General features: G+C 37.3%; 4 protein-coding genes and 1 long non-coding RNA gene across 7 annotated transcripts; 3 read left to right on the top strand and 2 right to left on the bottom strand.

The window, feature by feature from the left end:
• The first annotated feature begins 156 nt into the window (after positions 1-156).
• LOC112561925 (putative ciliary rootlet coiled-coil protein 2) lies at positions 157-6,355 on the top strand. The gene is made up of 7 exons (XM_025234789.1): positions 157-211; positions 671-1,190; positions 1,669-1,791; positions 2,289-2,438; positions 2,950-3,065; positions 3,856-3,961; positions 4,252-6,355. Exons 2-7 carry the CDS (start codon positions 840-842, stop codon positions 4,441-4,443), a joined length of 1,038 nt encoding a protein of 345 aa, XP_025090574.1. The 5' UTR covers positions 157-211; positions 671-839; the 3' UTR covers positions 4,444-6,355.
• LOC112561928 lies at positions 1,081-2,360 on the bottom strand. The gene is made up of 3 exons (XR_003098746.1): positions 2,229-2,360; positions 1,633-1,683; positions 1,081-1,217 (listed from the first exon to the last, which is right to left on the bottom strand). It is a non-coding gene; the product is annotated as an uncharacterized LOC112561928 (long non-coding RNA).
• Positions 6,356-6,728: 373 nt separating the features above from the next.
• On the bottom strand, positions 6,729-12,679 carry LOC112561926 (GPN-loop GTPase 3-like). The gene is made up of 8 exons (XM_025234790.1): positions 12,511-12,679; positions 12,076-12,184; positions 10,382-10,469; positions 9,236-9,315; positions 8,842-9,082; positions 8,258-8,357; positions 7,755-7,883; positions 6,729-7,352 (listed from the first exon to the last, which is right to left on the bottom strand). Exons 1-8 carry the CDS (start codon positions 12,556-12,558, stop codon positions 7,308-7,310), a joined length of 840 nt encoding a protein of 279 aa, XP_025090575.1. The 5' UTR covers positions 12,559-12,679; the 3' UTR covers positions 6,729-7,307.
• Positions 12,680-12,758: 79 nt separating this feature from the next.
• LOC112561927 (actin-related protein 2/3 complex subunit 3-like) lies at positions 12,759-16,601 on the top strand. Its single transcript, XM_025234791.1, has 7 exons — positions 12,759-12,907; positions 13,612-13,708; positions 14,325-14,404; positions 14,724-14,792; positions 15,323-15,449; positions 15,711-15,805; positions 16,239-16,601. Exons 1-7 carry the CDS (start codon positions 12,902-12,904, stop codon positions 16,299-16,301), a joined length of 537 nt encoding a protein of 178 aa, XP_025090576.1. The 5' UTR covers positions 12,759-12,901; the 3' UTR covers positions 16,302-16,601.
• Positions 16,602-18,609: 2,008 nt separating this feature from the next.
• On the top strand, positions 18,610-23,755 carry LOC112562135. 3 transcript variants are annotated; one of them, XM_025235182.1, is made up of 4 exons: positions 18,610-19,077; positions 20,351-20,678; positions 20,894-21,104; positions 21,445-23,755. In XM_025235182.1, exons 2-4 carry the CDS (start codon positions 20,426-20,428, stop codon positions 22,208-22,210), a joined length of 1,230 nt encoding a protein of 409 aa, XP_025090967.1. In that variant the 5' UTR covers positions 18,610-19,077; positions 20,351-20,425; the 3' UTR covers positions 22,211-23,755. The 3 variants fall into 3 exon arrangements, with proteins under 3 accessions (XP_025090967.1, XP_025090969.1, XP_025090968.1); XM_025235184.1 differs by having other exon boundaries at positions 18,613-19,077; positions 20,897-21,104; XM_025235183.1 differs by lacking the exon at positions 18,610-19,077 and adding an exon at positions 19,078-19,194.
• The last annotated feature ends 2,711 nt before the right edge of the window (positions 23,756-26,466 follow it).

The raw sequence follows: 26,466 nt of genomic DNA on the forward strand, positions 1-26,466 counted from the left end.
AAAAAAAGCATTCCCGAACAACTTTAGAATACCTAGATGTTTTGTGTGAGAGAGAAAGCGAAATTGAGTCGCTTCTTATTACGCTCATATTTTTTCCAGTCAGTGTTGTCTTCTATCGTCTGCTTCGTGTCATGCTGATAGTCTCCCCTTCAGTCGGCCAACATGGCGGCTAGAAACCAAGACGCCGTGCCTCTGTCTTAGCGACTGAGAGGTACCATCAAATTTCAGTCTTTTGACACAGGGATGTTAAATCGTTTTATTTTATAAATGATTATACAGTAGTCTTCAAGGCTCAGGTCAACAAATAACACTAAATCCCATTCGTCCAATGTTAACAGCGAAAACTGGCACGGGAGTATACGTCGTACATTTTATGAACATTCTGGACAGATGTGAAGGAAAACATTCCAAACAGACTAAGATACATGTATTCAAAAAATAGCAATATATAAATAGCACATATTTTTAAAATACTTTTAGATGATAAAATTTTAGTTCTCTTCCTTATCTGCTGTGCCTTTGCCGCAATTTTCCCTTTTGTTGACATAGGGGAGGTTAATATATTTGTTCCTTTTCAAAAGTGCTTTAAACTTCTTTCAGTTCTTCAGTTTCCTTAAGAAAATTTTCTCGCATAATAATGATACAAATCAATTCACAACTGTTTAAATAGTCATCAAGGTGTAAGAACAGAGACTGCAATGTTGTCAGCTGTGAAATGACAAGTCGGATCGGGACACAGAAGAGTTTGGCATGTTTTATAAAACAACAGCAAACTATATCTTTTTTGACTGGGACTAATTACTATTAATGACTTTAATGCATGATTCCAATCCGATACAATGAGTTCACTTTCACAAGTTCGTGGGGTTGGGAAAAGAACAAGACCTCTGGGATCAGTACGGCACACAACGACTAGTGATGAAAAAGTGCACCTGCCCAAATTAACTAATTCAGCATTCAGACATCAAGATGGAAAGTTGGGTGACAATTACGCTGGGATCCAAGGCAGTGCCTTGACTGTGGCAAGCTCTAGAGAGACTGCACCACCAGGACAGAATGACAGACAAAATACATCACCTTCACCTTCATCTGCAACACCAAAAGATGCAAAACTGGCAGCACAGTTGTCCTCTCCACCTGCTGTCTCTGTGTCTCATGAGTCATGTCAACTTGAAATCAAGGAAGCACGGGTAAGCTCAGTTGCTGTTATCTGCTTGCTTCATGTCAGTTAACAAGAAATAATTAAGCAAAGGTGAGCACTTGGTTAAAACTATAATTGATCAAAATGTCAGCTACAGGTTTAGCGCACTAATAACTCTGTCATTTGTGTGGTCTCTAAGACAAAACATTCTAATTATTTGTGGCTGGAGCTATTTCATTAGCTTATTTTCCACTCCAATTCACTCCCCCCCCCAAAAAAAAAAATTGATCTCTGTAGCAGTCTGGAGTCTAGCAGCAGGTAAGATGCCAAACATCACCCTTCCCATATCTGCAAGAGCCAGTCAGCTAAACAATACACGAAAAAGGAGGAATAGCCAAAGTCTATGTCTTTGGAAGTCAACTTTTGGACCCCATCTCTGTTAGAAGTATGTTAATTGTAACTGATTTTCATTGAGTGTAAATTAAACTTACCGTAAACATATTCAGTCTTCCCATATCTGTCAAAAGGCTATGGAGGGAGAGCTGAGGAAGAAGATAGCACAACTACAAAAGGAGGTGGAGATGCTGACCTTGCAGCTGGCAGACGAAAAACAAGTTGCACAAAATCTAAAGCATGATTTGCAAACTTTGGTAAATTTTCTTCAGTTTTACCATCAGTAAAGCAGATCTTCAGTGGAAGCAGGACTACTTTTAAACATGAGCACTAGAATACTTAACACTCATGCTGACCTTGTCAAAGAAGTTTTTTGTCTTCTGTCACATTGTGTTCATGTTATCATTATTATCAGGGCCCCACCTCCTCACCCACTCACATCAGAAAAAAAACCCAGCAAGCACCAGCTGGTGATTGCAAGGATGAGAACTCAGGGACTTTAACAGCTTGATGCCGACAATCAAATTTTAATTACTATTACACTGTGGATATGGAATGCTGAATGCACAATTAACAACCACTTTTAAAAAGAGCATCAAACAGGCTGAAATCTGAATGGCATTGCATGTCATGGTTAGTAATGCAGTTATTTTGAAGTCAGCCTCTTTGCACATGCTTAAAATAAATCTTTTACCTGTGCAGGAAACTAGGATACTCTTGGCCACTCAGATTATAGCCCAATTTTTGTTGTCAGGAAGTTGACTATAAAAAAAGATTGGAGGAGGAGCAATGCAGCCATTCCATGACCCGTCAGAATGCCCAGGAGGAGATAATTGCTCTGCAGAACAAATTGGAAACGCAGGAGAAAACAGCAAAGGAAAATCTTGATAAGCTGCGCTGTGATGTAGGTGGTAATACATGTATTTGTCATGCTGCAACTGCAGGTGTTTCTGGGTTTGGTGCTATAGTGATGAAGTATATCTCCAGCACTAAAGTCTTTTTAATAACTACAGTTAAAATCCAACATCAGTTATTTTTATCTCAAGTTCCATATCAGCCATTATTAGCATATTGTCAGCAAAGTACTTGCTTTAAAGATGTCTTTGCACAGGGTGTACTGTTCATTCCCAAGTGATTGCCCTTGGAGCCACTGTCAGTTTTCATCTGCACAACAATAACTACTTATTTATTCTCTGTGCACCAGTTATTACTTCTTTATTCCCCTCAAGCACCAAAGTCAAACAGTACTCTTCAATCAAATTTTAATATGCCAGTGGAAATAGTAGACAAACAACGGTTAGTTTTCTGACCTTAGATTATTGGACATTTGCTTACAAGCTATGATAACTAGGAATGGACAGCTGCTGCAAGTAACTGTTTATTGAGGAGGCCCAGGTGGTCATCTATGATTGCAGCTAACAAATCAAATGACAGCAATGGAAGTCATGAAAGATAAGGAGATAGCTGACAGGGATCAGAAGTTGTCTCGTCTTAAGATGCAAATAGCAGATGCTCTTAAAGGCAACTCATGGTTAGTATTTTGTGTATTGTGCTGTAGCTATTGAAATGTAATTTTCACATTAACCTCCTAGGCCAGCGGTTCTCAGCCTTTTACTTGTGACGCCCCCCTGATGACCAAAGGTACATCCGCGCGCCCCCCTTAGCCATCAATGTAAACTAATTTCACTAATACTGGTGTAAGAAACTTAAAAAAGGACCACCTTCGCGCCTCCCTTGTAAGCACGTCGCGCCCCCTGGGGGGGGGGGGGGCGTGCCCCACCGTTTGAGAACTGCTGTCCTAGGCAATAACCCTGAACATTACTTGGGCTCAAAATTTTGTATAAGAATGGTTAATCTCAAGTGTTTATATAGCCTTAATGTTGTATCTGGGTTCAAATCAGCTGATGCTTGTGGTTAATCGTTTTAACATAAAGTTACTCCAACCTTGAATAAAGCTCAGAATTGACAGTACCCTGACCAAATATGGAGAAGTTTGTTGTTCACATTCTCAGATGGCAGTGATTTGCTTGGATGACACAAATGACTACAATACTAATAGACAAATACATGTACTGTAGTTTGTGCTGCACAGTTGGGCACACATGGTGTGGATGCGAATAAAATGTCTTTATGTGTAGTGATGATACACGTTCTCACAGGTTCTATCGAGTGCCTGTAGTATTGAAGTACCTACATGTGGTATGAAGATGACTGGCTGCTGTTCTCGTTGTAATCATTACAAGTTCTGGCAGACTTGATCAAGTGCCTACATGTGGTGTGAAGACGAGTGGCTCACTGTTATCACTGTAATCATTATTCAGGGAAAGGCAGCAGCAGCTGGAGGAGCTGACAAAAGAGCTGGCCAGAATTCAAGAGGAATGTGATGTGCTACGTGGAAAACTTAAGGTTCTCACCAAAAACAAACAGGTATGTTTCTTAGAAAAAACAGGCATTCTGAGGCAAGTCGGTGAAAACAACAGTAGCACAATGAGGTAATCTTTTAATCAGTACAAGCTCAAGGAGGAGGGGTGTAGTATGGTCTGCCTTTTGCCTACGGAAGAGAGTATGAACAGCATTATTTTGTACACCTCTGTAAAGTTCTTAATGTGGTAATTTCTCAACCCATCTGTGTCAGATCAAACAAATTTTATGTGACATTTTAAAACTGGTGATAATGTAATTATTTAATAACTGAAAATATATATACATTTATGCAGGGGGACTGTCAGAATTGTGCCCAGGCAACAGCGAGGGCAGAGAAGTTAGCTACAATGGTGAAAGAGAAGGACATCACAATCAAGGATCTCAAATCTCTTGTCTCAAAATTTGAGAAGCAGCTTTCACAGCAAGATCAGTTACTCAAAATGTGGGCTGAGAGCAAAGGTCATAAGGTTACCATATCTCAGTGACAAACCACTCAGTGGAAAGGGCAAAAAGGTTAAACCAATCAATGCTATATCTCAGCACCAGGAGTAAAGAATTCCTGACAACTTTGTCTAGAGATATACCATCACATTGAAAATCTCACCATTTTCTTCATTTGTTCATCAATAACAACAGCAGAAAGCAAGCTGGATGGATTGTTTAGATGTAAGAGAAATCTATCAGCTTGAAAGCTGTTAATATGAACAATTTCTGTGAAGTGTTGCAGTAGTGATATTCATATTCATACTCATACCCCCACCAGAGTTAGGCTGGACATGATAAAGACTAAAGGCAGGCCCTGATCCACTATTTTCTTTCCCTCATTAAATGCCACATAAAAGTTTTGTGTGCTTCAGCTTGAAACTTTCTGATAAAGTTCATGGACAATTGTACTAAATCAAAGTGGTGACTCCATTTTTTTTAAAGTTTGAAACAGGCAAGAATAAAACAGTGAAATATCTTTGCCAATTGAAAACCTTTGGTACTACTTTTGAGGATATCTCTATCACGTGGATTTAAATATGTGAGAATTCCAAAGGAATAATGTTGTTTTACTATTGTAATACCATAGTTTTGGATGTAGTGACTCATGAAACAATGTCTCTAATACACCTTTTCATTACAAGTGTGAAAGCTGTCCACAAAAGTGTGTGGAGCTATAGACAACACTTAGTTGCTGTTATCATGGTTTAAGCCCACCACGAACTTGTAAGCCCATCCTTTGTAACATCCACTGCATTCTCTGAGTAGGTGAGATACAAACATGTAATCTCCGCTGCAGATTATGAATGCATACAGTGTTCCAAAATGTGCACAATTTCAGACTGGTGAAAATTTGAGCACCAGTTCAAGTACTTTATGAAAAACTATTAATCACATTGTTAGATGAGAATATGTGACAGATAGTTTTGAAATCAGAAAGATCTCAATAGACACTTAAGATAGCTTCTCGTTTCCCATGCAGTCCTTTGGCACATATCGGGCAAACTACATTTAATTTCTTGTTCATCAGTAGTATTTTCCTGTGCTGCATTTTATATTATCAATATCTTGTCTTATTATTTTAATCATGTTTATAATTGATGCTTGATTTTGCAGTTGCACCAAATCCAATAACAGATGGCTTCATGCTGATTATTTATAAACAATGGAATTCCCTACACTCTTTTATGCATCTAATAAAATTTCTTTAGTTTTTAAAAATGTAGTTTTTAAAAATGCCATTTAACTGACTGGGTAGGCCAAAAAATAGGGATGATTGTAAAACAAATTGAAAAAAATACTGATAATGCTAGATAAAGTTTGTCTTTGTTAAATTTGTGACAAATAAGTATTTGCAAAATGTTGACAAGTTTGCTTATGAATACAATGCAGCATTTTATATCAACATTATAGACTTATTGAAGTTATTTGTTGTAACTTTTAGCTCTAATCATTATTACAAAGACTTTAGATATTAACACACATATATATGTATAGAATGTAATTGTAACATTCAGAAATCTGAATCTAAAATAATACAATTACCAATAACTGATATGCTTGGATTTCAGTTAAATGAAAAGCAATGCTGATGTCAACGACTCATGTTTAGTAGAATATCCTAAATTTACAGAGGCTAGAGAGTACCTTGTAACTGATGGGTTAACCTGATGGTGTCTGGGTCACGCTGATCACAAACAGTAGAACTGGGTCCCATGACTGTTTTAGGATCAGTAAGACAGGTCATATGCGGCCCTATGCTCCAGCGGGGGGTGATTAGGAACAAGAAGAAGACAGGTCATGACCTATTTGCTTGTTCTGCATTTCTTTTAAGGGATTAATGTCAATTTATTTTATAAAGGAGTATCTCACTATAAATTTTGAGACAATAAAGAATATTCTATATTTTGAAAACAGATGTTTGGTGTATAATATATTTTATAGTTCCATTTGGAGTGATTTTTTGTATTTTCAGAACAATTTTGTTCACATCTTCCACAAGTTCAACTTTTGGACTTTTTGGTGCCATCTTTAAAAGATTTTTTCTTCACCATGCCTGTGATCTGTTAAAGATTGTTAAAGACTATACTAAATGCAAAACCATGCTACATTCAAAAGGTTCAATTTATAGTACTAATTAATGCTTTAAACTCAAAATTGCACAAAGATGGCTTTCCACTAATTGTCATTCACTAATTTTGCATACAATGTCACATTTTTTTCTGGCAATAAGCAACTCATCTGGAATATTTATCATACTGCTGTCAGTTAAGCACAAAAATTGCAGAAAAGTACACATACGAATTTTATTCTTTAAACACTTTTTTTACAAGATCGCGTAAAGAGCATGACATTTCTCTGAATGCATTCTCAAACATCAGGAGCCCTTTCTATACACACATTCTCTCTCTCTGACACATTTTCAGTTATTCTTGTGTTCATTCTATGACACATCACCCACCAAATTTCATTTGTAACTCATGCATAGCTGTTGGAAATATCTTGCATTGTGTACAATGTTTGCAATGTGTAATGATGATACACAATGCAAGTTTCCAGTCTGGTAAAGGATGTACCTCATCTGGTCAGGGTTACAACCTATTTATGCCAGACTGTCTTGCTTACCAGTCTGGTCGACAGTAATTACAGAAACAATGAAAGACAAAGGCATTCCTTGTTGATTAACATTATCTTATTCTTCTATTTTTTCCTGCACAAACTCACTGCTTTGATATTCTTGTAATGAAGAGTACTTTCCTCAGCTAGTTTCACAAAATGCTAGCCCTGATAGAATGTCCCTTAACACTTCACTCCCCAGCAACTACAATGTCACTGTAATAACTTTACCTTTAACCCCCCCACCCACTTAGTCCATTCCACTGTCATCGTCTGCGCTGATATCATCAGCTTCCTGTGAAAATAAAAGAAAATATGCTTCTTAGATGACAATTACTACCACTGAGTTTACTTTCTAAATGGGTCTGCTAAGTATTTTTTATAGTGCAGTATTTCATTGTCAGAACCTTTACAACAAAGATTAAAATTAACAGTTAAAAATCCCTCCCTGCCTTATTATGTTATAGCTATTACAATTTGTCCCAGGTCAAAGTATTTGACTGTACACAAGCATGTGTGCATGTATATATGGAAATGTAAACTTAGTGCAACACAGGATATCAACACTTTTATTACATGCCTGCTGGCAAAATGCAAAAATTGAATTCAGCAAGGTACTATTAACTGACAGTAAACCTAGTGACAGTGAATATGACAAACTGTTATGACTCAATCACACTTGATGCTAAAAATTTACCCTGTATTCGCGTGGCTCCAAATCTTCACCATACTGAATGGCATTATCTATCTGGATGAGTGCATTATTGATGCTGTCTTCATCATTTGGGTCTAGTGGTAGGAACGTCACCAGACTATAGTCGTCTATCTGTTGAAAAAAAAATCATCTGCCAAAACACTGAGTACAGTGGCTTGCTAAACATCTTTAAGCTGTAGCCAACAGCTCTTTTCTTAGAAATAATTGCAGTGACTGGAAAAAGTACTACACAAAGACTGGGAATCTAACAACTAATTATCCAAACAAAAAGGATTAGGAATTTAAACATTAGAAGAAAGTTAGAGATGAGCATGTCTTCATGTTCAGCTCTTGCACACCACTATCACTGACACTATAGGGTTAGGGTTAGGCTTATGTGTCTAAACTCGACCTCTACACTGATATATGCTAGGCTGCGTCCAAACTAGACCTTCTACACTGAAGAACAATGAATCCCACAACTTTATCAGAATCGTAATACACACCATTGATGCCATTGCTGTATTTAATGCTTTGAAACGATGGCCAAATTTTTTGTCATCAAACTCTTCTGTGAGCAGACTTTTCACATCTGGTTCTAGGTATCTGTAAATGACAGTCAAATATGGTCTTCCTTCCTTAATCAATAAAATAATGAAATCAATTTTACATGTATATCTTAAAGATACATTTTTTGCAATTTTCAACCCTTGTTTTAGCAAGACTGTCAGATTTTTTCCTGCATCTCCAAAAGGCATAAAATGCACAATATCTCATTAGGCTTTTATCATTTTGGAAGACTTTCGGTATTGCAGACATTGTGTATCTAAACATCAACTGATAACAGGCAACAGAAAAATTACTATGTATTGCACTCTGCTATAGCAAACTGACTAAACATCAGGGGATAGTCATTGGCTAGTCTGCATGCACCCATGTGTATTAGTACTTATTACAATAGATTAGCACTATATTCAATCCTACTCATGTTTACTGTCAAGTTGGCAATGCTCCAGTGAATAATATATTGTTCTGTGCTACGACATTGCAAGGTATAACATCATCATGATTTTATATAATTGGTCTTCACCTCTCCAGACCCTTCCTGTCCTTTTTGCTGAGGAGGTCAAGCTTGGACATAACATTGACATGAGGAATCTCCATGCTGACCATGGCAGACAGGGCTGTCAGAATTCCAGATACAAACTTTGAGGGCTCAATAAGAAACTGTGCATCAAGCAGGAAGACACCACACACGCGAAAGTTCCAGTTTTGAAGAGAATCAACCAACTGCCTCATAACAGGGATGTGAGTGTACAGCTCTATCTGCCCTATAAAACAAAAAACTGATCTTTGAAAAATCATTATGTGATATTTACAATAGCAAAAGACCTTTAAAATGTATTTTTATAGTTCTTTTAAATATATTTATTTCTTGCGCATTATGATAATTAAAATGAAAAACTTAAAGAAAATATGTTCACCTGGAAGATCAAAAAGAATATAATCATCTTCAACATCATCCAGTTGTTCATGAAGCCAGTCAAGATTCTGCATCAGATACCTGAATACAGAAACATTACAAATTGTTATCTAGTCTACCACCATATAAATTTCCTCTTAAATGACAGGTGAAAAGGAAAATATTTGTTACAGTCTTTGTTACCAATGTATTATTTACAGTGCTACACTGTATTACCTACAGTGCTAGATTGTATTACTTACAGTGCTAGATTGTTTGATTTATTAAATACTCATCTTCATAAGCAGTCTACAAATCCAGCTGTTCATTGCATGACTGTGCTCTGGCATGATAAACCACCATTGTTCTAGATCACAATATATTAACTTCTATTTCAAGGTCTTGATACTTCTTTTTTTATGACTGCAATATTGTATTGAGCCTAACAAATAATCCCTATACATTTAAAAGACAGCTCTGGCTAGTTCTGAAGGTTGCCTTGTTTCCATACTAAGCAAGAACCAAACTGACCTTAATTCATGACATCTATGCACAGTTTGAGCAGACAAGGATGAAGAGAAAGGCACTCAACTGCTTTAATAATAAGCAGGCCAAATCTTAGAACCCATAAGAGTTTTCATTCTCAAATTTACAGACAGCAAAATTAAACATTCAACCTGTATATCTTTGAAAAAAGCATAGTCATAATAAAAATTGGTTTTATCTATATTCTTAAATATGTACAAATGTTTCCTCCAGTATAACCAGATTCACAAGAATGATGCTGAAGGTTGATACTATGTTACTGTTAGTTTCTGTATTTTCTCTCAGGCTCCATTTCATCCAAGTTTTTGCAACTGTATCCTGGTTTGATATAATCTTCAGATTCGTGATGCCTATAATTAGAGCTTGGTGACCACAGTAATGACACTGAAAATGTAATCTCAAGTCTCAAAGACTAAGACATTATTTGACTACAAAATATGGTGTCTTTGAGTGGAAACCCATTGAGTATCTCATCAATTGTCAACTTTTAACTCAGTTACAAAAAAAAAAAAATTAACCTCAGTGACTAGCAAAGGCTATCACAGTGCACAGGATAACATTTTAGGAATTAAAAATACATATTTATATGACCTATATATAGGTCAACAGTGAATACACTCACTCCATACAAAACACAAGTCCTCCATTGGGCCCAAAGTGCAAGTCTTCATCTTCCATTGCATCATCAATTTGAATTAGTTCTCGGATATCTGCAAGGTGAAAATCAAAAATGAAAGAAACATCTATCTCAGATACATAGCACAGGGTTCCCAGGGATCAGGGATGGTGCCAAAAAAGGACCTTAAAAGGACCTTTCATGCATTCGTAAGGACCTAAGTGACAGTCATCAATGCTTAAGTTTTTCTCTTGTGTGGTCGGAAAGATGTATTATTTATGAATCTGTGGTCTTCTCTATGTTCTCAAATACATGTATTTCTAGTAATAAATAATCAAAGAGTTAATTTTGATGCCTGTCTGCCATATTTAGATTAGATAACTTAAAAAGTGTCCTTAGCGCGCTGATAACGTACACCGTTAATGTTCCAAGTTTTCTAGAAATCTAAGTAATAATAATTGCAAAACCTGAAAGCCATTCTTTGGTATAATACAAAAGTCAGTTCACGTGTCTCTCTCTCGCACACACACTCTAACGGGAAGAGAGAGAGAAATAGAGCTATGCACAGTAGTACTAGAAGATCAAAGTTCAAGAAAGAGTAAGTTTCTAAAGACCTTTTGAAAAAAGAGTGTTTTTTGCGAATACGGAAGGGCAACTAGTGTTGTACAGATGTGTAGACCAAACATGCGGCGAAAAATCGTCGGTATTTTGCGCCAAAGTCGACTCCGGAAATAAATTTGTGGTAATATTTTATCGATAAAAGGACTTAAAAGGGTCACAGAGAAAATGTAAGGACCTGTGTGAGAATTTGAAAGGACTGCATGGCAAATAAAAGGACTTAAAAGGCCTTTCGGCGAAAATTCAATATAAAAGGACTTAAAAGGACCTTGCAAGGACCTGGGAACCCTGATAGCATGAATTGAAAACAGACATGAAACACAAAAAATACAATGTTTAAAGTTAATATATTTTTGAAGAACATAAATATTAATTAATTTTATTAATCCATAAAGGTTTATTAATTCAGAAACCCATGTGTTGGTGTTACAAGCACTGGAAGCAAGCCCAATGGAGGGGGGGGGGGTCTGTAATGATACTAAAGCTGATCTCCAGCTAATTCTATATTATAACTCTTCATCTTTTGATTTTGAGTGCTGATTTGTGATAAAACTGCCATGTAGTAGTTTAGTTTATTCCTTGTTACTCCTTGAGAAGCATAGAGCCGCAAACTGCTATGTACTGTATTCTTATTAGAAAGGGCTACCCATAAAACAATCTTTTACCCATATGGATCAATACACTTCTCCCAGTTGGCTCAATTATTCTATGGGTAGAAAAAAATCTTGATTTTGTGATTGGGAGCTTCTTTTTTTTGTGAGGGCATGTCCATCTTCTCTCTCACACACATCTTTATCTTCCCCAACCCTCTACAAAGTTGGATAATCATTGCACAGCTTCGTCAATCTGAGACTTTTAAGTTTGGACATTGTTGCTCTAACAGTCTAACCACTAGTGTAACCACTTTCTCCAATGGCTGCATGACCCCTGCATTTTGTAAAAAGGCAGCAAACCAGCTAGTAAAGCATCCTCACAAAAGATGATTCCACGTTTACACAACTCCCGTACATAAGTATATATATACTCATGCGACTAGAAAGTAACTAAAAACGTGGTTTCAAAGGGGTGGAATGGGTAGTTACCTGCATAAACTGGGTAGTCAAAATGCTCTGCAGCTGGGTCAAGATTGACCACTTGTACAGATCTTTTCAGTACTTCACAGTGTTTCACAATATTGCTACAGTAGGTGGACTGCAATGATAAAAGAACAAATTAATTTTGTTTTAATGATCGGCTGGCAGTGATATCAATATTATCATTGCAGTTAAGCAAATTTACACAACTGCAGTCTAAAGTGAGCCATTTCTTAAAGTGTGATCAAAAGTATAACGGCAAATTATATGCAACAAGTATATTAACATAATGATTTACTCTAGGGCAAAGGTTTGCTGCGACTGAATTTCTCATCACAACGTCAACTGTACAGGAAGACGAACCTATACAAATATATAAGTCCGTGGTAATTACACATTAAATCGCTATTAAGATATCCTTGTAACACTATTCTAACACTTTACCTTTCCACACCCCGCAGGGCCCATCACAAGCTGAGCATAACGAGGCATGATTTCTCCGAATGTACACTAGTTCGAATCAAGGACAGGATATAAGTTCGTGTTCGAATCACAGATGCACATGTTGATGAAAATCCAACTATCAGGAACGACAACTACTACACTTCTTTGGAGCCCCTTATGGTGTCAATCTATAAATTTTACAATGATAAGAAAAAAAGACCTTTTCAAAATATTATACATGACTTTAATAAATATCACTATAAATTTTCAATAATCAGACTAAATGAAATTTAAGGTCTAAATGTTTGTAACGATATAGGTGACACAAGGAAGGAAGGTTGCGGCGGAAGTGTAACCCGAAGGTAGAGCCTTGCTACAAGAACTAGACAAGATGCCTGTAAGTTTTAACAACTTTTACACGAGTTCATTCTCGAATCAATGAAAAATCTTATTTGCTTGTAGCTTTTTGACTTACACATTCTCGTTCAATTAACTTCACAGTCTTAGTTATGTCAGCCTAATTGTTGTTCCTTAGTGTGCCATCGCCCTGAGAATGCATCGGGCAAATTGCATTTCCTTTAATGAGCAATTTCCTTATTGTTTCCTAGACACTGGCTTTTGGAAAGGGAATCGTTTAACGAAACAAGGTTAATTTTGTGTCAAGTTCATTTTCATTCTTAGACTTAGCATAGTATTTTAAGTTAAAACTAGTTGTGTTCCAGTAGGCGTGGTTCCCTGTACACTCAGTAAGCGGACGGGGGAGGGGAGTGGTGGTGTGTGTGTGCAAGATGGGGTGGGGTGCGAGATATACCTCCTTACAGCACAATCTGCAGCACCATATGAAGCAGTTTATTATGTTACTTCATTATTTCCCACCACGTTTTCGTATATTACCTAACACAATCTAGTTCTCGTAAATCATAAGAAAATCTAGATAATGTAATTTGCACACACATGCGCAGATGTCCTTTCTGTTAGTGCTACTTGAACTGGGCACTGATTAAGGTGGATGTGTGTCCACTTGCATGCATGTATGTCCACCAAAAGTAATGCCATCCACTTTCTCCACCTACTGGTTATTTACATGCTTTCAAATTGCAGGCCTACCACTCCCAGTTCACCAGTCCACCCCAGCTTATTGGCAACATGGCACTCTTGCCTCTCAAGACGTCATACAAGGGACCTGCACCAAGAACAGGTCAGGAAAAAAAAAACTATCATATTTTTCCAGAAAGTCATATTCATGAGCATAGAAAAGATAAATATTTGTGGGCTTTTCTGCTCTTACAAACTATTGGCCTATAAGTTACAGAAATAAGGTATTTTAGATTTTAAAAAAACAGCTGAAGAAAAATACAGCCAGTGCATTTGAAGACTGAGATACCCATCTTGAATCTGCTTATGTCTTTTACTGTTTTTAAGGTCAGATGAGCCATTGCCGAAACATATTTTAAAGAGGGCCGTTTTCCTAAAAACTGCTTGTTTTCTTTAGAGATATAGACTGTCCAATGAACTTTTAGGGTACTTTTGTTTTCATGGCTTTTATCAAGAGCTTTTTGAAATGTACTGTATATGTATATATGTGTGTTATTATGTGGGACTGTTTTGTATTTTTGTTAGTTAACTGCTGTCTGAGTGGTATAACCTGCTTATTATCTATGAGCTTGAATCATAATAAATAAAGACTATTCTCCATTACTTCAGTTCATGATGCAACAAAATGCAAGGTCCTCATCAGTACTTGTTTCCTTTATGATATATTTATATTTACCTGCAGCATTTTTTGCAACATTGAATATGACATTTCTGTGCAGGTTCAGATGCTGATGATATTATTGATGAAGCAATTTACTACTTCAAAGCCAATATTTTCTTTCGCAGTTATGAGATCAAGGTAAGACTATATTTGCTAAGGATTTTGTGTATAAATCTGTATCATATAATAAAACACAATACTCGTAGAAGCTTGTATACACTCTCTCTTACGCAGAATCGCACATTCGTCTTCTGGAGGAGTTTGTTGAAATATTTGCAGTTTTGTTCAATGTTTGTTGCTGGACATTGACAATAACTATAGAGTTCAGCTTGTAGCAATGATTACAGTATTCTGTACAGAGAGTTTAATATCGGTTGTCATTCTCTGCATGATTTTTCTTTAAAACTTATTGACTTATCATATTTTGTGCTTCTTTTTTCCTTAATTTTAATTACAGAGTGAAGCAGACAGAACTCTGATTTATATCACTTTGTACATCAGTGAATGTTTGAAAAAACTACAGAAGGTAAAGTCTATATTAGGTGTTCTTTCGAAGATACTTATTTTGTTTGTCTGTTACTTGAGTTCTTGTCTTGAATCCCTCAGTTTCTCTGCTTTGGTACACAGGTATACTTTCTTTTGTGCATCTCCATCATGTTGTCATCATTCTCCTTACATCTATTTTATATCAGTGCATTTTGCTTGTCACTTCCTTTTTTATGTGTTATGTCACTATGGCAATGTATTCTTCCTGTACTTTGCATGATTTGGAAATAGGAAAAGAAATTCTAAAGCCTACATAGAGAAGGTTATTTACAAAGAGTTGTTCTTTGGGGAGATTTCCTGTCATTTTCCTTGAGATGACAGCGTTTGTTACCTAAATCTGATTTTTCACAGTATAAAACAATAGAAGCGATTGTAACTGAAGACATTTTAGTGCAGTTTAGCAAGCACAAGGAACTATTTTTTTTTTATGTGGACCCCTGAGAGATTGTGCTTAACTGTTGCATACTTAATAAAGAAAACAATTCCTTTGGTGGTGTGTTTATATTTTAGTGCTCTTCAAGAAACCAGGGAGAAAAGGAAATGTACACTCTAGGAATTTCCAATTTTCCTATTCCTGGTGAGAGTGGCTTCCCCTTGAATGCCATGTACACCAAACCCGCTAACAGGAATGATGAAGGTAAAGCAAATATATTTTGTGACTTCAAGGTTTCTAAAGCACAAAACAGTAAAAGACTAAAGTCAGGGGAAGAGAGTTCTCTTTTTTATGATTGCATACTGAGTACAGCTGTTCATGAAAGCATGTTACACCAACCTGTACAATCTTAAAGAAGTGTAATCAAAATTTGTTTGTTTAGTGTGGGATAGTATTCTGTTTTTTATGTAAGGTGGTGATATTGTCTGGTGCATGATCATGTCCTTTGCTATATCTGGCATACAGAAGCAATGCGTGCTTACCTTCAGCAACTACGACAGGAGACTGGCACGAGGCTACTGGACAAAGTCTTCGACCCACAGACAGATAAACCCAGCAAGGTACTAGCCAAAGAGTATTTTATAATAAGTTTTTATTTTGCTCATTATTATGATCAGAGGCTTTATCATCACATAAAATGAGTGCATAATAAGGTCTGCCTTTTTCTCAAGACAGCTTTGTTACTAACTAGGGAATTAGAATTCGTTGGGAGCTGTCAAGTTGATATTCTGGAGGAAATTGTGGTACCTATTAACCCCCTATTGACAAATAAGTACAACTTTTGTTGTAGGTTTGTTTTTTGTTTTTTTAAGGCAACAACTTTTCAAAGAAGGAAATTTTGTGCATTCAAATTTTCTAACCTGCACAAACATAGCTCTTCATAAAATCCATTATGTAAACACCAAACAGTTGTGCAAGAAATGTGAATGGCTTGTTGACTGATGCATTGTGTGTTTCTCCAGATAGTCAGTTGATTTACTTTCCCTGTTTCAGTGGTGGCTGTGCTTTGCCAAGAGAAAGTTTATGGACAAGAGTCTGTCAGCCCCAGGATATTAGATGCCTCTTTTTTTCTGCGTATAAATTATGCTGTCATTTTCACCATCTCTTTCATAATGCTTAATATATGTTTACTATCAGTTGTGTGCATATTGTCTTGAGCCAAAGGAAAGACAAGACATATGTATGTTCTTAAGTGATGGTGCAAATATGATTATGTGTTCCGCAACCAGACGTTGAAGCCACACCTTCCAAACATACACCAGTGGTTGGACCAAACTCCTGCATAGACTGTACAAAATATTTTCATGAGTTTTGCTTTTACACTTACCGAATAAAACCCATGAACAAAAAAGAAAACATTTTTGAAACTTTTTTTATTAAGTGAACTTTTAGCTTGTCTTCAGCTCTGTGTGTGCACATGTGTAGTGTAACATACCTTATTGGTTCTGGGCAGGGCTATCATCAAAACACAAGAAAATACCACTTAAATATTAGTGGGGTCAAACTTTTTTTTTTTTCTAATGATATGGTAAAGTTCAGTACAATGTAATATTTCTCTGGATCTGTGTGAATACCTCCCCCCCCCCATTTTTTTTTTCCTCAGGTATACTCCTACAAACATCACCACGCACTGAAAAAGGAGGTGATACTAATACATACATACACCTCAGAGGAATTGTCAGTGGTGTGTTTATGTGTAATGTTGTAGTTGCCTCATGAATATCCTTGATGTAAGTTTATATATATATGATGGTCACTTACCCGTAACTTTTTCATTTGCTCATATTTTTCACTATTGACATCTTTTTAACGTTGCACCTTGCAAAGAACTTTTATTTCTAACTTCTACTTTTGTGGCTAAAGCACCTTCCCATGTTCAAATTGCTCACTGGGACAAATAAAGTTGGTCATTGTCATTATCAGTCAAAAGAGGCAGGAGTGGTGGGCCCTGTCAGCTGCCCAAACAACAGGTACCAGATGTGACGAAACACTGGATCATTTGAAATAAATTTTGCAACACACAAGTCCTATAACAACTTTTTTTTTCCTGCAAATTTTATGCTCTGTGCAGACTGGAAAGTTTAAAACAGTCACAAGGATGAAGATTTATGGCTTTGGGTGCCAACACAACTGAAATATGGAAGAAATTAACCATAAGTAGCATGAAATGGACTAGAAGTTAATTTTTCCCAATATGAACATCACCATCACTGAAGATTTCCAAAACACAACTTGCCATCAAGGCATACTCTTAAAAGCCAAATGCAAAACTGAATTTCTCAACACACCACTACACTTTTAAGATCTCTTTAAACATAGTATGGCCCTGCCAAATGCTTTTCATCTTTTCTTTAATCTGTTCGACAATGGAAATTGAAGAAGTGCTCAATTGTCTCAATCCTTTCCAGAGAATTGTAATAAGGAACAAGTAGCAGAGCTGTTTAAGTGAGTGAAGATAAATAAGGCTCAATATCCTAATGGTATTTGTGGCAGAACTTCACATTTCTGTGCAAATCAACTATGAGGTATTTTCCAACCCTGTTTCAGTGCTGTCTGGATTCTTTCTCAATCATCTACTGTTGTAGTTCAGCATCTTAACGACTATAAACCTGTGGCCTTAACATCATTTGTCATCAAATTACAGGAGAAAATCATTAAAGCTCTGATTCTAAATGTCATTTGCATACTGGATCAAGAGATGATGATGCTAAATTGTTTATCCTTCAGACATTACATGCCCATGCAAAACTACTGTTTGCCAACTTCTTGTTGGCTTGTAATATCATCCAGCCATATCACCATGTTCAGGCACTTATCCCAAGCTGCATTTTATTCCAATCTCGTTACATTTTCCAATAAAACTGCGACCATAAAACATTGGTGTGAATACCACATGATGCCTTAAGACCCACTAACCTACAGTTGTGTGGAAGATGTGCTTAAGTGCCAGACAGGAGAAAAACCTAAACAAGAAACTTCCATTAAAGCTTAAAACATAAATCTCAATTTACTTAATGAACTTTAAAATCTTATACGAGTAATATAAATGGTATAGTGTTGGTAAATGTAATGAAACTATACAGAAAATTGAAGCAGGTTGTGGATTTGTATCTGTTCCTGTTTAGTTACTTATGTGAAACTGTATTGTCTATAACCAATCCCCTATATGAATTCTCACAAAACATACGAACAAACAATAACAATTAACTCGTAACAGTGAAACCTACAGGTAAGAACTTTTTAATTACAGTGATCAAAAAGATCCAACCACCCCTAACACCCTCATATGAAATTGTGTAGTAAAGTTTTCAACGATCAGCGTAGCATTATAGCATATGCATTGCAAAAGACATTATTTGTTGATGGATGGAGTTAACGCAAATGGGGTGGTAAATCACTAAAGGACTTTAGCTCCCATAAACAAGACGAGTTCAACATTTCATAAGCGTACAGTATACCCTGATATCTCTTTATGCAGTCGCTGATCCTCTCATGTTTACAATGTTTATCCTCACTCCTCCTGTCTTACGTTTCAACGGAGACTCGCGCAGTCGATACGTTTAAATGACGTACAGGGGGGCATGTTCTTCATAAACGTATTCTTCGTAATTCTGAAATTAAATATGAAAGACTAGATTCCACAAGTTTTAATTATCCTACACTAGCCCCCAATGTTAGGTTAGCTTCGTGGCGTCGCAGGTCGGTGGGTCTGTCAGCGCCGAAGACCCAACAAAGACCCGCAGCTGAGCTCATTTTCGCCGAGGGGCACGCGATGAACTCATTTGCATATTCGCGCCGGCAGATTTTTGTGTCGCTATTGAACACTCCTGTGGTAAGTTTTAGTGGCGCATACAGATAAACTAAAAATGGGAAAACTTTATGATGCTCTTCTTGAGCTTTATTAATATTCAACAGCGTTTTCGTCAATGCATTTCTCTCATAAAGAGAGGTAAGATTTAGCAAGGCGACACTTGGTGCGAGTTCATCATTCACGAGGTCGCCATCTTGAACATGATAATTCATTGTTCAGCATCAAAACTAAGAATCAGTGATGAAAAGAAAAAGACAATTTAATGCATTTATGCTAATCAAGAACCATTTTCAATTATATTATTTTAAGCATGTTTCTGAATAGATTTTTTCTACCAGTGTTGTCTTCAACATTTGTATATCGATAAATAGTAATATGACAAGCTAATCATTAGTACGTAGCTCAGCGGCATAGAGTGAGTTCAGTCTGTTGTTCAGTCAGTGTGTTGAGTGTCTGAGTTCATCTTGTGTGTATGAGGCTATGAGTGTATGTTTTAACTCCAGTACACAGCCCTAGTTCTGATTACTCCCCCTTTTAAACAGGTGTTGTTTACAGTTATAGGCGAGCCCATCTAAGAAGCATTGTTGCAGTAATCATTTAACTAGTATTGACTGATTTTTTGACTGACTGGCAGTCAAGTGATGCACGAGGCAAAAGATACCGTAAATATGTAGCAGACGTTCATGTAGATGATTTCCCGTTTTAGATTTTTTTTTAAATCCACTTAGCATCATCAGCTTTATACAGACAGTTTTTAAGTAGCTTTTAATCAGTAGGAATCTTCATCGTTATGACAGCTACATTTAAAAAATTGTAGCCATCTCTCACTAAAGTTACTTTTTGTTAAGAAAACAAGTAAACATCTGGTGTTTACTATGCTATTTAACAAAACAGATAATGTGTAATATGTTCATGACTTAGTCAAGTTTGCAACTCTTGGAAGAATATAAAACACTATGCAGGCTATACAAAAATCACATATCATTTGATGCAGCCTATATATGACCTGCACTGAAGGACTATGTATCCCAGTTTTAGCTCATCCATTTCAGCTTGATGTAATTATTTTCATGTATCCAACAAAACTTAGATATACAACAGACAGTGGTAAATAATAAATCAAGGAATGCACTTTATTTTACAGAGTAAAATAAGTGATCTGTCAGTAACAGTGCAAATTTCTGTTGGATTCAAATGATGTGGAAGAATGGCTTATCAAAGTAAAAAGTGCAATGAGAAGATACTGTATGGACTGGTGCTTTTTTAATTTTTTAATTTTTTTTTTAATATTCAGTTCTGAGTCGGCACACCTTCCAGTATTAGCATCACTCTCACCCTAACGGTGACCTCTTTGTGGTATCCACTTGACATGATGGCAGCCATTCCCACCGGCAGGCCAGACATTCCCATGATGCCAATGCCAGTCTATCCAAATCCAGGCTTTATGCATGCCCCAGACAACCCTCACATTAACAAACTGCCTGTGCCTGCAGCCCGAGGTCTTCACAACACCCACATTTCCACCACAACTGCCCCACCATCTGAACCAGTGCAGCTGATTTCAAGCAATCAACAAAACAACAAGACACCAGGGGCTTCCTCTGACGGTACCAATGAAACAGGTGAACACAATGCTTTGTGCTGTAAGCCACTTTCATTTAATGCATCATGGGAGATGTGTTTTAAGTAGCCTGATCTGTCATACACACGTGACAGATGCTTTACACCTTAAATCCTAAATGAGTTATTTTACATATAAATGAGTATGTTTAAAATGTACATACTTGTCAACACATTCTTTATTGTAAAAGAAAATGACAGCTTTTTTGTATCCCAGCAGCAGTGGATCCTTCACGGCTGAAATATTGGAATCACGAGGAAATTGTGGAGCTGATTCAACTGTATAAAAAGTACTTACCTGAGTTTCACAAGTTTGGCCAGAGGAAAATGAATGTTTGGCAGCGTGTGACAGAAGAACTTGTTGCGAAAGGCTATGGAAACTTCTCGTGGGCTGAATGCAGTGCAAAGTTCCGTAGTCTGCGGGACAGGTAATTGTTTTGTGCTTGACGATGCTTCTGCAGTTTTGATGTACAGCACATTGCAGTAAAGATATTAAAGCTCTACCCTACAGCAATAAAAAAGTTTTTGCTTTTGATTTTTCCTGTTGTAATAAATTGTGGGTAATTTTCTTTATTCCTTAACTTAAACCAATGAATCAATGGCAAAGGAGACACCTTGTAGCATGTGTACATTTTAAGGATGGAATTTTAGTTGATGTTATTGAAGACTTGGTGTTAATAAACATTATACAAATTATCTCATTTTTATCAAAAAATGAATTGGATGTTGTAGAAAACAAAATATGTCAATTTAGTGTATTTGTTGCAGTTACAGAAGGACTACTACCGGTGGGCGGGCTCATACCTGGCAGTACTATCCACTCATGAAAGAAATTATGAAAATGGAAAAAATGATTCTTGAACAAGAGCCAGCCAACAAACCACCAAAAGGAACCATTACTTGTGAAAATGAGATAAGGGCCCAAAACATCGCATTCACCAACAACCAACAGCCATGTACATCACGGAATGATGATAACGGAGAAGCTGATTTTGGGGACTCTGACCTTGAGGATTTGAACAGAAAGAGAACTTTGTCAGATTCTAATGGACCTGCAGGCAAGAAAGGAAAAGAGTCTGACCAGGAATCAGAGATTGTCATTGGCAAAAATTTCAATGGTGAAACTGTTAAGGCTAAGACAAAACGACCACTGGGTCCACTGGGACCTTTGAGTGGTCTGCAGGCATTAGGGAAGAGCTTGTGCTTGCCGCAAACTCAGCTGGTTGTGGCTGATGATGGTCAGGTAGTGCAGACAACCTCAGCTCCAACTGGTCTGTTTGTGGATGAGAATGGTCGGCTTGGCAGCAGTCAGGTCACACCTGCTCGACAAACAGTTTCTATGCCTCAGTGGTTCAAGATGTACGAAAAAAGAACACGTGCTGAAAATAATCGTCGTTTGGAAGAGCTGAAAGAAATGCATCAGGAGAGTTTGGAGCTGCAGCGACAAAGTCTGGAAATACAGAGGCAGAAAAATGAACTGCTGAAAAATCTGACAGAATCATTGGCAGAATTCAAATCACTTCTTCAGAGATGATACAGTAATAGTCTTCTTGTAGTCTGCATAGTGATGTGTATGAGTGTTAGCTAGCCTGTAGCGTACATATATTGACAGCAACAGAAAATGCTTGGTTGTGAGATCGCATAAAGAAAAATGGCTTTTGTCTTGTGAGGAAATATATGACTCGCCACCACAAAATGAGTCAAAGTCGCACAAAGCAGTTTCAGGGTAGAGGCCCAGAAATGTGATTAGGTTCAACTTTGTGCCATCAGACTTGCGCACTTCAGACCTTTATAACTCATTCAATTTTAGCATCAAAAGAAAGGTCAAAACCTGTACATTTTAAAAATATACAATTTGCAAAATCTCAAATTTCCAACTTAAACTCATAAGGATACGTGGTTCTTTGGAAGAGCAGGGGCTGCACCAAACATTACAGCATTGTCTATTTCATAGCCATATAAAAGGATAAAACGTCGTCCAATGAAAGGGTTTGACTAAAGAATTCATGCTGGTATTTTTAGGCACCCAACGAGCATATATGCACTGAGAAAATGGTGATGTTGAGAATGGGAGTTGTTGGATATACCATAAAAGTCTAAAGACTCTGTTATAACAGTAGTGCCAAAAGAGGAAATATTCTGAGCAAGAGAGTACTTGTGAGAAATGGTAGAGAAGATAAGGAAGTGAATGGTCAGAATAACAGTTAAATTATTTCTTCTCAGGAAGCAAAGATATGATCTATAAATTTTGTTCTGAAGCTGCTGTACTTGTTGAATCATTAACAGCTCATAGACCTATGAGCAAAAATTGCTTTAGTACAAATCAGGGGAGTTGCAGACTGATTCTTGTTTTTTATATCTTCATTTGTGGTTGATATTTTAGCAATAATTACAGAACAAAAATAAAATGCTTCCTTGCACAAAACTTATCACCCTCTTCCTCTCATTTTCACTCATAGCTCCTCGTCTTCCTTTTGCAAAATGGCGATACTCGATCTCAGTCCTTGTTACTTGGATCCTCAGTTACGCTTTTTTTTCGTCAGTGCTGTTCTTTATCCTTCCATCATTCATGTGTTGTTTGCTGGTTCTTCCAACCCTCATATGTTGCCCATAACTTGTTCTTAAGCACTAAGAGCATGCTCCTTATGAGTTTTGCATTTATTATTTATTATAATTGTTAAAAATTTTTGCCATTTGAAACAAAACTATTCTTGTAGGTAGAGCGTACAAATAAAGAAGCGTACAAAAATACAAATTGGGGAGGAGATATCATAAAGCTCCCTTAATAAAGATATTTAGCAGCATTTTAACTTGTATCCCTCTACTCCTAATCCCTTTGTAATGCATCAAGGTTGTGCTCGTTAAGATATTTCTTCCATGAAAAAGTTCACAACTGGTTTTTCGCAAATGTTGTAGCTTAGTTCTGCGGGCTTCAGGTTCTTAATGCATCATTTTATATTGTGATTGACATAATCATTTGTACATTGTTGCTTCCTTGCCATGCTGGTTTTTGTGCTTCAAAGATTCCATTACAAGAAACTGAATTTATGTCTTTAATAAAATAAAACTAAAAGCTAAATGGTTGTTTTAAAATAAATCCCCAAAAGATTGCTACATGATTGACAGTAGTACATGGCTGTACCTTTCACAATCAGTACTGTTGCTTGTCTTAACAGTTTTAATAATAGTTGGAAGGTGCCATTTAAAACTGTAAGGTACCTGCATCAGTCCTTATAGGCCACCTGTTGTGGAAGAGGGACCAGACTATGACATCCTTATAGTGCTTTTGCTTGTAGTTGTTTAGAAACAAGAGATGGCAGCCATTAAATGGCCTGGTTGAAATGGGACCAGACCTGTATCATGCTTATAAATAGATCACTGCATTCATGTGTGTGTGTAAAAGGATCAGAAACAAAAAATCATCATCATCATCATCATCATTCCTTGTTACTCCTCAAGGAGCATAGGGCCGCAACAACACCTCGCCAGCGAACCCGGTTTTGGGCAGCCCCCCTCAGTTGGGCCCATGTGGTTCCGGCAGCCTTTGCCTCGCTCTCTACTGATCTTCTCCAAGTCTGTTTTGGCCTTCCAACTTTTCTCTTCCCCTGCGGGTTCCAGTCAAGTGCCTGCCTGGCAATGGTGTCAGCCGGTTTGCGCAGGGTGTGTCCTATCCAGCCCCACTTGCGCTTTTTGATGTCTTGACTAGTGGCATTCTGGTTAGTTCTTTCCCACAGCTGCTGTTTGAGATCCTCTCAGGCCATCTTATTCTCAAAATATGGCGAAGGCATCGGTTGGTGAAGGTCTGGAGCTTGTTGTTGATGGTGTTTGTCACTCTCCAAGTTTCAGAGCCATACAGTAGGACTGTCTTCACATTGGTGTTAAATATGCGGGTCTTGTTGCGAAGGGATAATGCTCGGGAGTTCCAGATGGGGCGCAGACTGTTGAAAGCATGCCTGGCCTTGTTTATGCGGCTTCTGATGTCTTCGTCCGCTCCACCATCCTTGCTGACGATGCTCCCCAGATATGTGAAAGCGGTCTGTTTCTAGGATGTTCTCGCCTTGAAGTTGAATTGGAAGTTCTTGCTTGTTGTTGAATTTCATCACTTCGGTCTTCTTTTTGTTGATCTTTAAGCCGGTCTTTTCTGCTTCCTCTGCTAGTTTGCTCAGTTTGGTTTGTGCATGCTGCTGCCGATGAGATAGGAGACTAATGTCATCTGCAAAGTCCAGGTCTTCTAGCTGTTTAGTGAAGGTCCACTGGATACCGGTGTTGTTGTCTTGGGTCGTCTTACGCATAACCCAGTCTATGACCATCAGGAAGATTGTCGGTGATAGTATGCAACCCTGTCTTACACCAGTCTTCATTACAAAAGGTTTAGTGAGTCTGCCATTATGGATAACTTGGCAGGATGAGTCTTCATACAATCCCTGGACGATGTTTATGAATTTAGGTGGAATACCATAGTGGTTCATCAGTCTCCAGATGACATCCCTGTCTACACTGTCGAAGGCCTTCTCAAAGTCCACAAAGGTTATATAAAGGGAGGATTGCCATTCGATGGACTGTTCTATGATGATACGAAGGGTTGCAATATGGTCAGTGCATGATTTGTCTTGGCGAAACCCTGCTTGTTCTGGTCTCATTCTCATGTCTAGTGCCTTCTTCAGTCTCTCTAGTATTATCCTTGTCAGGACTTTGCTGGGGATGGACAGCAGCATGATTCCCCGCCAGTTGTTGCACTGGGACAGGTCTCCTTTCTTTGGAAGTTTGACCAGGTGGCCTAACAAAAAATGATAGTAGAAATTATGTACTCTTTTTTTCATTTGCTGGTTGGGACAGGAGGAATGAGTTCAGTATCATAAAGAATTTTGAAGGAACTTTCTAGGCATAAAAGGGTGTTGGTGTTTAGTGAGAGGTAACAGAAAGCAGTTATAAGTTTAAAATATTTGTTTGCAGTCTGACTTTAAGAGGTCACAGCAATAAATTTGTTACTCTCTCTTGGTGGGTGGTCCACTGGCACAACAGTTTGTCATCAATAGAGTGAGGATTAGCTGTCTTGGGTTCAGATCTCATTTTAGGCACACTGTTCTTTCTCTGAATGTGACATATCTAATTCACATATTTTGCTTCTGAAGCTGGCTTTAGATAGCATTTCCACTGTTAAACAGTTGGATCTGAAGGGTACCTTCAGCAATATTCAGCATTTTAGAGTGACTGCTGATACAAAATGTAATGCAATTCTTAATGAGTAATTTTTTTCAACCATATTTTAAATCAGGAATGAATTTTTTTCTCCTTTCTTTGATAGGCAGAAAATCATGACCATTTGAATTATACATAACTGCTGGATAAAATTATCAATTAACACTGAACAAATGTGATATGGAATTCTCTCATAAACTTCCACAGCTTTTGATGTGTGTTTTCATTATATGCAGGCTATGCACCAGCATGCCATACTAAAACAATAAAAGAAGTGTTTTGCAAAAAGCAGCCATAAAACCTCAAGTTTTTACCCTCCTGATCTTGATTACCTAAATGTTTGTAGTTCATTATCATACCCAGGTATGAAAAAGAGAAACATTCCCTTAACTTAGTTCTTTGTTTAGATACATACTCATGTTTCTTAGTGAAATTACAAATCAAAATGTTGGCAGTAAAATAGATGTCACAGTTATTTCACAGTCATGACTGTACGCAATGTAGAATATTTCATTCATAAAGCATTTTTAATGTTTGATTTTACATGTGTATGTAGATGCATGCAGATGTATTCATTGAAAACCATAAAAA

Source organism: Pomacea canaliculata, linkage group LG4 (genome assembly GCF_003073045.1).
Source record: "Pomacea canaliculata isolate SZHN2017 linkage group LG4, ASM307304v1, whole genome shotgun sequence".
Lineage (NCBI taxonomy): Eukaryota > Metazoa > Mollusca > Gastropoda > Architaenioglossa > Ampullariidae > Pomacea > Pomacea canaliculata.

Excerpts from the sequence above, each read along its gene's own strand:
- LOC112561925 (XM_025234789.1), top strand. The coding sequence starts at position 840 with ATGAGTTCACTTTCACAAGTTCGTGGGGTTGGGAAAAGAACAAGACCT. Across the intron at positions 2,439-2,949 it reads TTGATAAGCTGCGCTGTGAT|CTAACAAATCAAATGACAGC; the intron begins GTAGGTGGTAAT and ends CTATGATTGCAG. Across the intron at positions 3,962-4,251 it reads TTCTCACCAAAAACAAACAG|GGGGACTGTCAGAATTGTGC; the intron begins GTATGTTTCTTA and ends ACATTTATGCAG.
- LOC112561926 (XM_025234790.1), bottom strand. The coding sequence starts at position 12,558 with ATGCCTCGTTATGCTCAGCTTGTGATGGGCCCTGCGGGGTGTGGAAAG. Across the intron at positions 10,470-12,075 it reads TGACTACCCAGTTTATGCAG|ATATCCGAGAACTAATTCAA; the intron begins GTAACTACCCAT and ends TTCACCTTGCAG. Across the intron at positions 8,358-8,841 it reads GACAGGAAGGGTCTGGAGAG|ATACCTAGAACCAGATGTGA; the intron begins GTGAAGACCAAT and ends TGTCATTTACAG.
- LOC112561927 (XM_025234791.1), top strand. Across the intron at positions 13,709-14,324 it reads GGGACCTGCACCAAGAACAG|GTTCAGATGCTGATGATATT; the intron begins GTCAGGAAAAAA and ends ATTTCTGTGCAG. Across the intron at positions 15,806-16,238 it reads AGACAGATAAACCCAGCAAG|TGGTGGCTGTGCTTTGCCAA; the intron begins GTACTAGCCAAA and ends TCCCTGTTTCAG.
- LOC112562135 (XM_025235182.1), top strand. The coding sequence starts at position 20,426 with ATGATGGCAGCCATTCCCACCGGCAGGCCAGACATTCCCATGATGCCA. Across the intron at positions 20,679-20,893 it reads TGACGGTACCAATGAAACAG|CAGCAGTGGATCCTTCACGG; the intron begins GTGAACACAATG and ends TTTGTATCCCAG. Across the intron at positions 21,105-21,444 it reads TTCCGTAGTCTGCGGGACAG|TTACAGAAGGACTACTACCG; the intron begins GTAATTGTTTTG and ends TATTTGTTGCAG.